Below are 17,652 nucleotides of genomic sequence, written 5' to 3'. Positions count from 1 at the left end.
AACATGCTTTCTAAAAAGGTTAGAGGAGGTAATGTGGCTTACAAAGTTGATATTCATAAAGCTTTTGACACTCTAAGTTGGACGTTCTTATTATTAGTTTTAAAACGCTTTGGTTTTCACCCCTCATTTGTCGGTTGGATTAGTACAATTCTCCGTTCAACTATGCTTTCTATAAGAATAAGTGGTAGTTTGGTGGGTTTTTTGCCTTGCAGTCGAGGGGTAAGAGGCAAGGTTATCCATTGTCTCCTTTACTTTTCTGTCTTGCAGAGGAAGTTCTTAGTAGAGGTCTCTCTAAGCTTGTGAATGATAAGAAGATTTTAAATATGGCCAGTCCGCACGGTTATCTCACTCCCTCTCATATTTTGTATGCTGATGACATATTTATTTTTTGTAGGGGGGATATTAAGTCTCTTAGAAATGTGAGTGTTTTTCTTAAAACATATGGTGATTTTTCTGGTCAATATATTAATAACTCTAAAAGTAGTTTCTTCACCATGGATAATTCTCCAAGATTTGTCACCAAAATTCAAAATATTCTTTCCTGTAGTCATGGTTGTTTGCCTTTCCATTATTTAGGAGTACCTATCTTTGTTGGTGCTCCAAAGTGTCGGTTTCTTCAACCTTTTGCTGATAAAGTTAAATTGAAGCTAGCATCTTGGAAAGGTAAATCTCTTAGCATGATGGGTCGAATTCAGCTGGTCAATACAGTGATTATTGGATCTCTAGCTTATAGCTTTAATATGTATAAGTGGCCTGTTTCACTTATTAAGCAAGTTGAGCAGTGGTGTCGGAATTTTATTTGGACTGGTGATATTTTGAAAAAAGGTATTGCTACCGTTAATTGGGGGAAAATTTGTTCACCTCTCGAGGATGGAGGCTTGAATATCATTAATCTTCATCATGAAAATAATGCATATCTTCTTAAGCTTGCTTGGAACTTTGCTTATAGCGACAAACCTTGGTCTTTACTCTTGAAAGCTAGGGTTCTTAAATCAAAATATGAATTTCAAACGGTTTATAGATCTTCCTCTCTCTGGCCTGGAATTAAGCAATTTTATTCTACTATACTTGACTATACTTATTGGACTGTTGGTACAGGTTCTTTTATTAATATCTGGAATGATAAATGGTGCTCTACTACTTCTTTAACAAATATTGCAGGGTTATCTGATGGTGTTAGCATTTCGGATACAGTCTCTCAATTTTGGACAGGTTGTGATTGGAATATTCCCTTCTCTTTACAGCAGATGCCTCTTTTTTTTAATCATATCATGATTATAGAGGAACAGGATATTCCTAATTGGATTCTAAATGAGTCTGGTCGTTTCACTCTTAAATCGGCTAGGACTTATTTCTTGGAACCAGGAGTTCCAGGTGGTTGGGGTAAATTCATTTGGTCTTCATCTATTCCGCCTTCCAAAACTCTAGTACTCTGGAAAAATTTTCATGGGCGACTTCCTACATATCAACATATTCAGAATAAGGGTTTGCATATATGTTTTATGTGTTCGCTTTGTGAAAAGCAAGAGGAATTTATTCAACATCTATTTTTTGAATGTTCTAACGCATTGCATATTTGGAGTTGGGTACGACAAATTTTTCTTACTTCTCATTTCTCTAATAAGGATGATCTACTTTCTTTTATTAAGAGTGATGGTAGTCCTTTGGTTAAATTGATTAAGCTTGCAGTGATAACCTTTTCTATATGGATGATATGGCGTATGAGGAATTATGCTAGATTTCAGGATAAGATTGGGGTTTCTAAGGCTATTTCGATAATTAAAAATTTAACTTGTCTAGTGGGAAATTCGTCAAAAGCTTCAATTAAGAATGATATGTTGGACTTCAACGTGATTAATTTTTTCGGTATTAAGACTCGTAGTGGTAAAGTTCTTCGTCCTCTTCCTATTAGATGAGAATTTCCTTCACCAGGCTGGGTCAAAATTAATACTGATGGGACTGCTAGGGGGTATCCTGGTCTTGCTACTTGTGGAGGTATTTTTCGTGGGAGTATGGGAGAATTTATTGGTGCTTTTTCAGCGTTTCTTGAAGTTCAAATTGCTTTGGTTGCTGAGTTTTATGGAGTTATACGTGCTATGGAGGAAGCTCAAAAAATGGGACTTACTAATGTCTGGCTTGAATGTGATTCTGCCTTGGTTTGTGCTGCGTTTATTGCTAGAACTAATGTTCCGTGGATGCTTCAGAATTGATGGAATACTTGTCTTAATTTTTGTGGGACAATCAGGTTTAGGGTAACTCATATTTTTCGTGAAGGGAATGCGTGTGCTGATAAGTTGGCTAATTTAGGATTTATTCATAGAGAATCTTTTCATTGGTATAATAGACTCTCAGCTAGTCTGTTCTTAGAATTCTTTATGAATAGGCATAATCTACCTATGTATCGTTTGTGTTAACATATGAGTTTTGGTCTAGTCCCCCCATATTTTTGTATTTTTTTTTTAATAATATTTTTTTTTTCATGTGATAGCAGATGATTATTGTTATTTGAGGTGTCAGCTTAGTTGAGATGTCAAGTTGCATAATGATGCCTAACACGAAAACTTTATATAAAAAAAAAGTTTAGCTATTTATTGAGATATAAAATTAAAATATTTATCTGAACCAAATTGAATTGGTTAATCTAATTATTAAGTGTACAAATTATAAACATAAGATTGAATACTTAAATAATACGTGTATTGTTTTGAAATAAATATTTATATTTTTACTTATATATGTACTAAGATACTAACAATTTTTTTTTAACCTTCTGTATCTTCTCTTTCTTTGATTTTGATGTGAAAATATTGAGTGAGAGACACAGTTTACATTTTTTACGTGACACAATCTAATTTTAAAATTATTTTGTTTTTATGGGTAAGTTCACATTTCAGGAAAAAAAAATAGTTATTTTCTCCAATTTTAATATGTACTAGGTTGTCAAATATTTTATATATTTTTATAATATTATTAACATTTATTTTATTTAATAGTTGTACGAGTTTTATTTATAACTCACAAAATTATCTTGTAATCAAATTATAATTGAAATATTTCTCTTAAGTGATATGTATAAATGGTAAAATGTGAATGTAATTTAAATGATTAGATGGCTTACATTTTGGAATAGTTATACATAAGTTTCAATTATGCTTTAATTATATAGTTGTAAAGGGTTTAAAATTGGAAAAATTATAATTTTTTTCCAAACATTTTTTTGTATTTTTTTAAAGAATGCATGACTTGGCATATCTAACTTCATATCAATAAGAATGACAATTAGGTTTGCTTTCAAAATTGTTCTGTTTTGATTATGCACAAAAAAATCAGTTTAATATATTATTATTGCATACTAAACTTAAGGATTCCAAACATGCCTTAGATTTCATAACTATGTTAAATATATTATTATTGCATACTATAACTTATAATTTTGTAACCAAATCATAACTATGTTAAAAAACATATAACATAAGGGAATATAAATCTCATATTAATAATTTTTGTAAAGTTGAGTTAGATTTAAAATTTAATTACATGATATAAGAGCCATCTAAACTAACGTCTTTATAACAAGATTTATTGGGTTTATCAAATCTTCCACTATCTAATCACCCATTATATAGTCCCACGCACGATACTTTAGTTTCACGCACACAACAGGTCTCGACGTAAAATGATTGTTGAAGATGTCAGATAAACTAAAGATAAAAACATTTCATAATATATAAGTATTTGTAAACTTTATATAATGAATTCATTTTATAAGATCGAGCTAAACTTAAACTACACTGTCTAATAACTACACTTCCTAATAACAAAATGACACTTCCTAATAACAATAGAGTTTGTTTTATAAAATTGAGTTACACTTAAACTATACTTTCTAATATCAAAAGATATTAAAATAATATTTTAATTGAATTATAAGATATATTTGAATCAACATTTTTTTCATCATTATAAAATTTCATAATCAATCACATTGGAGGTAACAAAGGCATGGAAATACAAGTATCAAATAAATAAACATACATATATTAAAATGATCACTGTGTCAATTTTTCTTTTAATTTTTAAATGTAGGTATAAAAGTGAGTCTAATGACACCTTGGTGAAACCCTATATAAATTGTGGCAAGGAAGAGGATCCAGCAGAAATACAGAAAAGGATCGTCCATTGAACTTAGACGCGCTTACTGAAACCTAGCTCGGACTTGTTCGGGTCAAGAAAATCGGATTGCATATCGTCGGATAAGTCCGAAGTTTCAAAGTGTAGAATTTGTTGTGGTTCTAAAAGAAACTCACCAACTCAAGTAAGCTCCCAAAACCCTAATCGCTACTGTTTTTATTCCTTTTTTCTCTTGTTCTGTGTTAAGATTTCGATTTGTTTCTATGATACGCATTTTAATCTGTGCTCAATTTTCCATTATCGCCCTCAATATGTGTTTCACTCTTAATCTTTTCCATTTATCATTTAAATTCTACTGGTTGCTTTTTGTTTTGCTTAGTTTACTTAATTTGAGGAGATTGATCACTGCTGGAGCAGCATGTGCTAGCTTCCCGGGGTTTGCCTGTTGATTGCTCTTCATTTCTTGCCGAAGATTCTGTGCAAAATGGATTTGGTAGCTAGTTGCAAGGTATGATTATATTTAAATTTTTTGAAAATCATTATTTTGTTTTTTCAGCTGTAATTTATTAATGTAGAATGCAGTGTTGATTTTTCTGGTAATTGACAATTTTAGTTTTGGAAGGACTTATAAGAAGAACAAGGAGCCTTCTTTTAAAATAAGTTTGTTTACATTGATAGATGTTAGAATTAGAAATATCTCTAGCAAATGTAGTGTGTACCTTATTCATTATATGTACTTGCAGTTTTTGTTTATTTTGATTTCTTTATCATGATCATTGTTAACTATGTCATGCAGGGAAAGGTTTTAGTCATTTTTCGTCTTGAGTTTATGCTGTGTAATATTAACCATGAACTATGATGTTCTACTTTACTGATCGAGTGACTTTTCTTGTAGGAAAAATTGCAATATTTTCGTATAAAAGAGCTCAAAGATGTGCTCACTCAATTGGGACTCTCAAAACAGGGAAAGAAGCAGGTGAGGCCAGAAATTAAACCACTGATTATGCATGTATCTTCAATTTTAGGATTTTTATTTGAATCTTTAGTGCTAGAGTAATTAGCATCATTGAATGATGTTCATTGGCTGATTACTTGTTATTATTTGTGATATTTTTTTTAGCCCCTTTTTAAATATTTTTATTTAGGCTGCAGAGTTTAGACTTATATGTCTCTTAGTAATGACGAATATGTGTTTGAAACTCTTAGAAAAGATGGATATTGTCAAAGTGGCATAGACTTTCATGTTTTTTGTTTTGGTTTTTAAATTTTAACTTGTGCAATAATATTATTTTTTAATGCTTAACTTCATACTATCTTTTGGAGTTTTAATAATATGAATGCTTCATTTTCTATAGGATCTCGTTGATAGGATATTGTCTATTCTTTCAGAGGACCAAGGTATGGTTGTTTATACTCTCTCTATGCTGTACACAAACTGTGACTCAACCTTTTTGTAATGTTTTTGCTTGGGTTGTGTCAAAGTTTATTTATTCGAAGACCAGCATAGAGTTATTAACTTAACTCCTTAACATGCAAATGTCTCAAATGTACTTGTATATCAATGACAATATCTTATTGCAGTTGTTAATTGTTGTATATGTTTTAGCGTTTTAATTTTCTTTCATTCAAGTTATATGTATTGTAAACTTTCCTTCCTAGGGTTTGTTTGGATAAACATCACCATAAACACTTATAGGAGAAGAAAACAGGAAGGAAAAATGAAATAAACTTTTTTAGAAGTTAAAATGAACTGATATGTAAGTTAATTCCTAAAATTTCTTTCATATTAGTTTCTGCAAAATTTACCTTTTAACTTATGTATAAACTAATTTTAGCTTCCGGGAAAGCTTATAACCTTTTTTCTCTCTCTCTCTCTAGAATTGTTTATGGAGAAGCTTATCCAAATAGTCCCTTAATGTGATGAGTTTGGGTTTTTTCATTTCTCTTGGATTTGTGTTTGTGCAGAGAATTTTTTTTTATGGTTTGTCATTGTATTTTTAGAGCACATCTTTAAAATTCAGTCTCATCATCAACTCAGCTGAAGTTCTAGCTCAATAGGTCACATTGGTCAACCATAGTTGTCAACAATGCTAAATAGAGACTCTATCAGTGGAGTGGCTGGAGCATGCTACGAAAGTTTAATGGACTAAATTGTGGAAAATCTTGGCTGGAGCAGGAACTGTTGGTGTGAGTCACAAGAAACCATTTTAGCCTTGAAATAACGTCATTTTATGGCTGTTTTGGGGGATTCAATTTGGGTTCCCCTCCCTCCCTGGAATCAAAACTGGAACTCTACTTTGTCAGTCAGTTGTGTTCCCTATGTTATGAAGTAGCACTCACTGTTCTTTATGAGGGACAACCACCTATATTTGGCAACATTTCCTGGCCAGCTGTGACAGGTGGCCATCCCCAACTTATGCAGCCTCTGCTCTTCATAGTTTCCAATTATCCTGAGTTCTGCAACAATTTTCCGGAAAACATGTCAACTTTTCTATCTGACTGTGACCTTTGCTGCCTTGCTTTGTTCTGTTCCTGCATGGTTCTGTTCTTTTAATTCCTCCATAGCAGCAGGTCTTTAGACTCTACTAGGGTAGGAGGGAAGAAAAATTAGTTAGGGACAGTTAGACTAGTTAGTTAATTAGATGTAATTAATTAGATAAATTGGGGGATGAAGATATTCAGAGAGATGGAAGAAGAGAAAGGGGCAGAACTTGAGTTCTGCAAACTGGCTATAATTTTTTACGTTAGTAACAGGATTCAAGAAGAAAAGAGGGTAAGAGGATTCAAGAAGAAAAGAGGGGTATTGGCAAGCTCTATTTAGAAGTCGATCCTCTGCTATCTCAACCAGCATTGTGTTGGGATTTTACTCAATTGCTGATTAGGGTGCCACATTGATTAGGTTCATACCAAGTGGTTATCTAGTCATTGAATGAGGTAGGTTACTTAAGGTGGTTGAAAATCTGTTTTTGATTCCGGTTTTTAGAGATTTTAAAGTTGAGGATGGCTGAGTTTCATTGTGGTGGTATCATTAAGATAGAAGGGAAGACAAACTTATCAGTTTCTTATTTCTCTATCTTCTTTACATTGTATCTTCCCTGCAACACTGTGATGTGAACAAGGCAACAAACTAGTTACTGGCAAGGGTTGGGTGATGGCATGCCGCCTTACTGAGTGTGATGGGTCTATATGTTTGAAAAGCTGACCGATTCTCTTGGTGTGCTGCGACCAGCCAAGTTGAATAAGTTTGTACCAGTTCAATTAATTTTTTTATCTGATTCAAGGCTTGAACTTCCTTGTCAAACTCAATTTCTAGATACTAGTTTAGAGTGGTGACAATGCAACTTTTATAAAGGCATAGTTTATTGAATGTATTTTGGAATTTTTTTTATGCATATAATTTTATTTTGTGAAGTTGCCTTTCTGACATGGCTCTATCTTTTCCCCTGTAAACTAAGTTCACAGCTTGTTACTTTTTTCCCAGTTTCTAAATTGTGGATCAAGAAGAATGCATGTGGAAAACAACGGGTTGCCAAATTAGTGGAGGACACATATAGGTCAGTGTTAGAGGCAACATTGTTGATATTTTTGTTATCTAGCTTAGTATGCTTCATATAGATGTACAGGCCAAATCTTTTTCAGAGGCTGTTTGATATGAATTTATAAGGGCTTTTGAGAGGTTCTCTACTGGAAAACTATCTTTTGGTGTAGAAACTCTCAAAAACGTTTCTAACTTATCCAGATAGAGACGAGCTTAGATCAGTTTGTAGTTTATGCATGGTTTGATGATGTGTTTCTAGGTTTATGTTTAGTTGATTACACTGGCATATGCTATAATCTCCTTGGTTTATTATTTTTCTTTCGTGACTTGTGTTTTCATTTTGCCCAGAAAATTGCAGGTATCCGGGGCCATAGACTTGTCATCAAAAGGACAGGGCTCTGATAGTAGTAATGTGAAAATTAAAAGTGAAATTGATGATACCTTTCAATCAGATACAAAGATTCGCTGTCTCTGTGGAAATGTATTGGATACGGAGCCATTGGTCAAGGTGTAATATTCAATATATATTTTATCTATCCTGATGATTTTAATATTAAATGCCTTTTTACTTGCCCCTATAATTTTATTGGTCATTTCCATCCCCCTCTTTGATATACTTTTTTTTATTAACATCTCTGATCAATTTATGTTTGTTAATGGAGACATTTTTTCTTCTCTTCTAATTGCAGTGTGAAGATACACGATGTCATGTGTCACAGCACATCAACTGTGTTGTTATTCCAGATAAACCTATGGATGGAACCCCACATGTTCCTGATAAATTCTACTGTGAAATATGTCGAGTTGATCGGGCAGACCCGTATGTTGTGTTTCCTTCGTATTTCAGTAGATTGGGTGGAATAAATAGTTCTGAAGTTTTCTTTTCCCGCATTCTGTGCTAAATATTTGTAATCTTTACTTACGTGCCACTTGTTTTTTTTGTATTATCAAGGGCTTGTGTTATTTCTTTTTTTGTTCAATTTGTTGTCTGTGATATGCTGTAGTGATGCAATTGACTGAACTTATAAGATGATAACATGTTTCTTCATTGTAGTAACTTCACTGTTGATGGTTCTTTCACTAGCATATTGATAATTGTAGAGACTTTCACTTTTTGTAATTCATTATTCTAGGCTAACATTGTTGGGTCTGTTAGTTATGATAGAGATTCCAATTTCCATTATTAGGCTTCAATTTTTGTAGAACAATTTCATTTCCAGAATATGATTATGATTCTCAGATGAATCCTATGTTTGTTGTCTTTTAACAAATTGTTTGTCTTTGTGTGATACTCTCATAATTGAAAGAAGCTTCTGGTGCATTTATTATTTGCCATTTTCTTTAGCCCATCACTCAAATTTGTATATTATTTTCTTTTTTATATCACAGGTTTTGTGTTTCAGTGACACACCTTTTGTTTCCGGTGAAGTTGACCACAACCAATATTCCAACTGATGGGTAAGGGTGTAACTGGTTTGTAACATAGTTTGTGACATTGTTCTACTGGATTTGTTTGTGTTTGAGCAAAGTGAATGTCTTTTTTAGTTGTTATAACTTACATGCCAATAAGAGATTCTGTTGCCTAAGTTACAATTACAACTTGCTTGTATTAGTCTGATATCCTTCATTCAGGTTTAACTACTCTGCATTTGATTTAGGAGGTGAGGGTGGAGTTGTGTCTTATATTTAATTGTTTTCTTCTAATGCAAGTTCATGTGCCTTATGCATTGCTTTTTTGGTTTCTTTCTATAAATGTTCTACATTGGTTGTTTTGTTCTATTCAAAGGGATACCGGTATTAGTTCTGTTTCCTATATATACATTGTGTGAAGTAAAATTGCTTGGGCGTTGAGTTGTTTTTTTGAGGTACAAATTCTCTCAGGACATTAACCCTCCTCTGAGTGTTGTATTTCCTTGTCTCATGGTTTTCTTAACTCATTCTGAAATCTGTCACAGATTTATTGTTTAAACCTTCTTTTTAATATAACTCTATGCTTGAATGGTTTAACCATATTTCTATTTGAATTGTTCAGTACCAGCCCAGTACAGAGTGTGGAAAGAACGTTTCAACTCACGAAAGCAAACAAGGAGTTGGTATCAAAACCAGAATATGATGTTCAGGTTGGTCTGATTTAGTGCTAGTAGTTTGATGCATAACTTGCTATCTAGGTATTAATGTATGACAATTCTTTCATGTTTAGGTTTGGTGTATGCTTTTAAATGACAAGGTTTCATTCAGGATGCAATGGCCACAATATACGGATTTAAAGGTCAATGGTATGTTTGCAAGTCTTTATCTACTCACTTTTTTTAGTTTCCTTTTGAAACTTTTGTTTCATGTCTTGGTTCTTACTTTAGTCTGGACGTCAAATTATTATGTGATTAGAAGTACGTATTTTGTAAGTAAAATATCCAAATTTCTTCAAGGAATTTATGAATTATGGTTGAATTGAATTTGTCATTGAATTTTAACTTTATGCCTGTAGGTCTTCCTGTTCGTGCAATTAACAGACCTGGTTCACAGATGCTTGGGGCTAATGGACGTGACTCTGGCTCAGTTGTGAGTTTGTTGTCTTCTATTGGTTATAACAATTAAGAAATTTGTTATCTTATTTTCTGTGCCTTTTTTTAATGTAGATACTTATATTTGTGTGCTGGTTTTAGACCAATCTTTTTTGGCTTTATTAATTAAATTTCATTCGCATTAGTTTTTATTCAATTTCTTATTTTATTTCTCCTCTGCCAGATCACACCATATTCCAAGGATGGAATTAATAGGATTTCCTTAACAGTGGTCGATGCTCGCGTGTTCTGTTTAGGGGTTCGTATTATTAAAAGGCTCACCATGCCAGAGGTAGATTGCTTTCTAAACTTGCTTAATTTTTAAGTATAGTAATCTGGCTTACTTTTTGTTCCTTCAATCCAAGCTTATTGAATTGCGAAGTTTGATGTTGAATCTCCTTATATTGATGCCAGTCAAAAGTTTGAGGCTGTTTCCTTTGGGTTGATTTCTTTAAAAAAAAGGAACGAAATATAGCAAAACTTGGAATGCTTGATTCTCAGTTTTTGTCAATTTTAAGTAGGACATTATTGATTGAGGAAAGTATTTAGGGGCAGGGTAGTTTATGTAGTGATATTGCAGCTATTTCTTATCTTGGTAGCACTCATGTTAATTGTGAAAAAACATGTCTTGTTACTGTTTCTGAGATGAGAATTGTATTTATCAGAGTTCATATGCTTTCTTAGTTCACGCTTTGGAGTTATCGGCTTATTATTGCTTTGTTTTTTTTGTGATGTATAGACATCCTTTCACATATACAACAAAGGCATGGCTGGGTCTACTGAACTCTTGAAGTATATATCAATGTTGTTGATTTGGTTTTTATATGTGATTCCCAGTTTTCTGCTTAAGTAAATATGGTGAAGAAATATTGCAAACACTTGTTTTGGATTGGCTTTTGAAGATTTTAATGTATTGATCTCTGTTTATTTTATTTGGCGGGGTTTTGTTTTGTTTTAATCAAGCTGCATGTTGGTCATACCAAAATTTGTTTATTGATGAAGTTTCGGTGTTTCCAAACAAAACAGAAATGTTTCATGCTGTCAATATTTTAACTATCGTTCATATATGTTTAAGTGTGATCTAAATTGTGTTTGCCCCTCAATCACTAAATGTGAAGAAGTTGTGTGCATGGATTCTAGTGGGAGTGACATTACTTTTAATTACAAAAATTTCTCTTATGGAAAAATAAGTTGTATTAGACAAGGAAAGGAAATCACTAGGAGTTAAGGATAACATATCCTCCAGAACAGGTAGAAATACAAGGGATAAGTTGAAGGACATTAGAAGCTGTTTTGTTGAAGGAAGTTTTGTTTCCATTTTGTAAAAAAGTCAGCATTTCAGTATGTGTCCTTTGTTCAAGAAATGGTGAAAATTAAATGACATTTTTTGTAGTTATCAATGAGAACAAAACACATTTTCCTAAATCTAACAGGTCCTTAAATGCAGCAACCATCAAGGTACCAAATCTCTGGATTACTGAATCCCAAACCAAAACAGTTATTGAATGTAGAGCATCGAGAATTAGTTAGAAAAAGCAGTTTGGCTTAATTAGGAGTCAAAGGGGATGGATTGATATTTGTTAGCATTAGGTTAAAGAGAGCAGTGTTAAAGCATAGTTGTAAGGGGAAACCCTTGGCTATTTTCTCTTTGTTCTGCCGTTTTTCAGTCAACCGTGAAATCACTCGTTTCCTTTCTCCATTTCTGTTATGAGTTTCTATTATGGAGTTGGCTACTCTATTGAAACAACCACACAGAAGTGCTAAGCACCAAAAGCAAAATATGAAACCTTATTCCTCTGAAAGATAAAATTTAATTCACGAAGGATGTGACATGTATGTTTACTTTTTGAAGTCTACATCTTCATTTAGTACTATTCACATGCATGATTAAATTAATTACTTGTTCTCTGTAATCTAGGTTCTAAGCATGATTCCTGAGGAGCCCAATGGTGAGCGTTTTGAAGATGCTCTTGCGCGTGTTTGTTGTTGTGTTGGGGGTGGAAATGCAAATGATAATGCTGATAGTGATAGTGATTTGGAAGTGGTTTCAGATACTTTTAGCATCAATCTTCGTTGCCCAGTAAGGCTTTCTTCTGTTGGATTATTTTAGTTATCATGGAGTTTTATGACTTACTTCCTGAAAGTCTTGTAAATTTTATGCACTTGTTCAATTTATAGATGAGTGGTTCAAGAATGAAGATTGCAGGAAGATTCAAACCTTGTGTTCACATGGGCTGTTTTGATCTTGAAGTTTTTGTTGAAATGAATGAACGATCAAGGAAGGTATGATTCTCAAAAGTTGAACTTGCTTTGTCGAACACCTGTTCTTAGAAAGTAATGTTTGATGACGTATTAATTCTTTCTGCAGTGGCAGTGTCCTATATGTCTTAAAAATTATTCTTTGGAGAATATCATTATTGACCCTTACTTCAATCGCATCACTACTCTGGTAGTGTTTTATCCCCTTTTATCTTTATTTCTCTCTTGATATAGCTTATAATTGAGTTTGTTGATTCAGTAGTTATTACATGTCTTGGTTTGCTGGCACAGATGAAAGATTGTGGAGAAGAGATTACAGAGGTCGAGGTGAAGCCTGATGGTTTCTGGCGTGTCAAGGTTAAGAATGAAAGTGAACGTCGGGAGTTGGGAACTCTTGCTCATTGGCACCGTCCTGATGGATCCCTCTTTGTCTCTACTGATGAAATCAAGAAAATGGAAAATTTAAAGCTCAAACAGGAAGGTATTTCAGATGGTCCTATAGGTTTAAAACTTGGCATCAGGAAGAATAGTAATGGTGTTTGGGAAGTCAGCAAACCTGAGAATACAAACACCTCTTCTGGTAATAATAGATTGAATGAGGATCTTGAAAATCATGAACATGTTATTATTCCAATGAGCAGCAGTGACACTGGAAGTGGTCGGGATGAAGATGATCCAAGCGTAAATCAGGGTGGTGGTGAACATATTGATTATTCTACTACTAATGGTATTGAGATGTGTTCTGCGTTTAACAATAATATTGATTCAGCATATGGATATTCTGTTCATAACGCTTCTGCTCCAATTGGTGATGCAGAAGTTATTATTCTTAGTGATTCAGAAGAAGACAATGATGTATTGATGTCTCCGACTCCTATAACTGGGTACAAAAATAATCAAACTAGTGCCGCAGTTGATGTTTATTCAGTGCTAGAGCCTGGAATTATTGATCCATATACGGAAGATCACAATTCTGGTGGAAATGCAGGTTTGGGAGTTTTTAATAATCATCCCAGTGAAGATGATTTTGGCATGTCCTCCCTCTGGCCATTGCAATCAGGAACTCCAGCAGTTCCAGGATTCCAATTATTTAGTTCTGAAGTGGAGGATGTGTCAGATACATTGGTTGGATTGCAGAATGGTAATATCAATTGCTCATCATCACTGAATGGTTATATGTTGGCCCCAGATACTGCTTTAGGATCTAGCACTCTTACACCAAATTCCTCGGTAGTTCGACCGGATGATGATTTAAATGGTGGGTTGGTTGACAATCCACTGGCATTTCCCAGAGAAGATCCTTCCCTCCAGATTTTTCTCCCTACCAAACCAGCAGAATCATCTCGGCAGCATGAATTGAGTGATCATGCAGACATATCGAATGGTGTCTTCACGGAGGATTGGATCTCTCTTAGTCTTGGAGGTGGTGCCAGTGGCAGTAATGGTGACGCTTCCACTGCAAATGGATTGAATTCCAGACCTCAAATTGCATCCGGAGAAGGTGCCACAAATTCCTTGACAGATACCGGTTTGTTACTCTTGGCCTAAAGCTTTTGTCACTACTTTTTTCTTATTGTTTATAGGAAATTAATTGTTGAGTACTGATTTTAGCTGGGGATATAATTTTGTGCAACTTACATATGTTTGGATCTGAGAAGTTTTAGTTACACACAAACACATGTGGAGGTTAATATCATCCATATTTTCAAGTGGGCAAACAACCATTTACTTATTCTATGCAAGCAAATATAAGCCTGTAGAACATAGCAGATTATTAGGAAAACAATATCCTCAATATATGGGTTTAGAGAATTTATCTTTGGAATCTTCATATTCATTTCAACATATTTTTGTTTCATTGTTATGAATTACTTGATTGTGTTAAACTATAGGAAAGAGAGAAATATTGAGCTAAAATGTGTTTCTGAGACAACGCAACTGCTTTATTTATATTGAAAAAAAGGAATCAATACAATAAATAAAGAAGATTTAATATCTTTTAATAATAAAGATATGATATAGAAATAAGCAAAAAGGTTCTTAATAATACATATATGATCTACATATTCTTGATCATATAGATCAACTCCTTATTTCAATAATTATATCACTCCCTCAAACTGGAGTATATAAATTGTATGTGCCCACCCAACCCAACTTACTACAAATATAATTGATCTTTGGTTCTCTTCGAGACTTTATGAATATGTCAGTCAATTGTTCACTAAAGTTTACAGATCTACTGGTGATGTCTCCAGACTCCAGTATTTCTCTTATGAAATGACAATTCACCTTAACATGTTTGATCCTCTCATGAAAGATAGGATTAGAGTCAATATGTAATGTTTTCTGGTTGTCACATACAAGGTACATTTACAAAAACTTCTTCAAATTTAAGGTCTTAAAGGAATTGTTTTATCCATGTGAGTTTACCAGTAACTAATGACATTGTCTTGTATTCTGTTAATGCATGATCCTGCCCAGTCAACACAAAATACCTTACAATTTTAGTATTTCCCTTATCTTTATGAATGAGGCCTTTTCTAGGAGCCTTCTTAATATATTATAGGCTGCTTGCGGCTGCATCTTAATGTTCTTGACTATAGGAGAGTTTATAAATGGACTTACTACGTTCACTGCAAAGGTGATGCCAGAATGAATAACGAGGTAATTTAGGTTACCAACTAACCTTCTGTATCTCCCAAGACCAGAATATGGTTCTCCTTGGTTAGATACAAGTTTGACACTCAGAACCATTTGTGTCCACAAACTTAGCATTTATAATCCTTGTTTCTTTTAGAATTTAGAGAGCATATATGCTCTCTGTGCTCCTACTTTCGTGCCTTCGGCAGTCCCTGCGGTTACCGCACCTCCGGCGACCACCATGTGGTAAAATTTTGAAATTAGGGTTTTTAAATCCCAATTTATTACACAATTCAGAATAAAACAGTTATGCGATTCGTCTTACGATTTGCACGATACGGGAGCAAAAATGATTATTCAATCAATTCGTATCGTGGGAGGCATGAACCATATCGTTTTGTGTGATTCATATCATGAATCAGACGATACTTACTACCATGGAATAGTTAGACCCGTCCATGTTCTTTATACTAACAAAATGGTTAAAAAAGATGGGAGAATCTGTTTTGGAGGTCAAATATTGGAAGACATTTATTTTTTCCTGGAAAGCTGGGTAAAAAAGTAATGAATAACCTAAGGAGATGGGAACTATACTGGACCAATTCTGATAGAGCTATCACCACAAGAGTAGGAGGGCTTGAAGAAGGCAACCTGATCAAAAGTTGGTTTGCCACCAGGCATTGCTGTACGCCCCGGTCGAAGTTGTAGCTAGAGAAGGATAGAAAGGCGTGTGGATGTGTTGTTTGTGTCTGTGTTTGGGTGGTTGGATGGATCAGAATGACACGATCCCATCCTTGTGTTTGCTGAGAAGAAAGGTGGTTGTGGAAATTTCATCAGAACACTCGCTGGAGGTGGCATTGAAACAATGGGTTTACTGGGTCAACATGGTTTTGTAAAAGGCACTAGAATATTTATACTGAGCTGAAACATGTGTTTATGAGATGAGATAACACAAATGATTTATTAATATTAAGAAAAACGAATCAATATAATTAGTTTAGGAGATTTGATATCCTCTAATAATTGATACGAGAATGAATAAAAATGTTCTTAATAGTATATAGATAATCTAGGTGTCCTTGATTATGTAGGATCAACTCTTTATTTCTATAACTAACATTGTTACAAATAGAGGATGATAATGTAATTTGGGTGATTGCTATCAATGAAATAATTTATTTGCATAGTTCAAGTTGGTATCAAAGTTTGTCCTAGCAAAGTTTGTTGAAACTATTGTTTTACTCTTTATCGAGTTACCCATACATATCTAGTCAAATGTTAGAGATCTCTAATCCTCGCGTGAGAGGGTCTATTAAAGATCCTACGTCAATTAGAGATATAGTCAATTGCATTACATAAGTGAGTGCGAATTTCATCTTACAAGCAATATGGTTGAGTTAGGTCTAAATCTACTTTTTAAAAGAATCATAATAAGGAATATAGGAATTCTTAAAGCAACATGTCTCTTCAAGGCAATTCTTATGCTGTTCCTATGTTATGCAGCTTTTAACTCTTTCTGTTAATGGACAGTTGAACATGCATTTGTTAGGTTTTTTTGAGAAGGAAAGACTCTCTTTATTCTATTGGAAAGCTTGAATTTGTTTGTTGAAACTTCAGACAGATGCTTTTGTGTTTCTAGTTTTATAGACATATAATAAATTTTATAGAGACCTCTCCTTAATAATGTCCTCTCGTGTATAATTTTTTTTTCTTCCGGCTAAAAAATTAATGGTTGCTTAGCAAACCTCGAAAACATGTAGAAGATAACCTCTTGGCACAAAATGTTAGCCGTGATTGTGCATTTTTATGGTTTGTCTCCTTTCTCATGTTTTATTCTACTATTTTAACTGTAACTGTAGATATTTTGCTTGGTTGATTTGATTTGACCATATTCTAGTTCTAACTTAATGATTCTTATATGCAATGCTATATAGTTTTCTCCTCCCTTTATTGACTTACCACGCCTCCTTGTGCAGCTCCTTTACTCCTTGGTATCAATGATGTTAGATCTGACAAGGCAAGTCGGAAAAGATCAGATTCAGATAGCCCTTTCTCTTTTCCCCGCCAAAAACGTTCAGTAAGGCCCCGCCCATACCTTTCTATTGATTCAGATTCTGAGTAGAGGTATTAGACCTTGTATCTCTATTAACTCTAGACGTCGTTCTTAACCCCACATTTTGTATTTAGAAACTGAAGAAAGTTGAGCAGCATTTTTGGTCCTCAGGAAATGGAAGATGACGTGGTCTGAGCACCTCTGGTATTATTATTCCATTGGTGGTGAGGGTGTAGGCTGCAAAGTTTCTCTATTTTTTATGCTTGATATTCAAGTTGTCCATATGACATAATGAAAGGGTCAGGGGCATGCAATTATTCCCCAGTTTTCAGCCAGGAACTGATGCTATTGGTATAGTGCTGTAAAGATTATTGTATCTGCAATTTTGTTTCTGCTGAGAGTAATTAATCTGTAAATGTTATGTCAGCAGATTTAATAGTAAATCAAAAGTAGTTTAATCTTATTCA

At 33.8% G+C, this 17,652-nt stretch overlaps 1 protein-coding gene across 1 annotated transcript; it reads left to right on the top strand.

Annotated features, from left to right (window-relative positions):
• Positions 1-4,071: 4,071 nt before the first annotated feature.
• LOC137835754 (E3 SUMO-protein ligase SIZ1) lies at positions 4,072-17,652 on the top strand. Its single transcript, XM_068644393.2, is given in 19 exon segments — positions 4,072-4,315; positions 4,511-4,639; positions 5,027-5,107; positions 5,487-5,529; positions 7,613-7,685; positions 8,018-8,177; positions 8,359-8,489; positions 9,059-9,127; positions 9,702-9,789; positions 9,870-9,945; positions 10,155-10,228; positions 10,415-10,522; positions 12,149-12,310; positions 12,409-12,513; positions 12,599-12,679; positions 12,781-14,017; positions 17,109-17,209; positions 17,357-17,377; positions 17,379-17,652. Coding segments are annotated over 18 exon segments (2,733 nt in total). The 5' UTR covers positions 4,072-4,315; positions 4,511-4,615; the 3' UTR covers positions 17,478-17,652.

This window comes from Phaseolus vulgaris, chromosome 5 (assembly GCF_051622355.1).
Source record: "Phaseolus vulgaris cultivar YP4 chromosome 5, ASM5162235v1, whole genome shotgun sequence".
NCBI classification, from domain to species: Eukaryota; Viridiplantae; Streptophyta; class Magnoliopsida; order Fabales; family Fabaceae; genus Phaseolus; species Phaseolus vulgaris.
The sequence above is the reverse complement of the archived record's forward strand: the minus strand, read 5'-3'. Positions and strand labels throughout refer to the sequence as shown.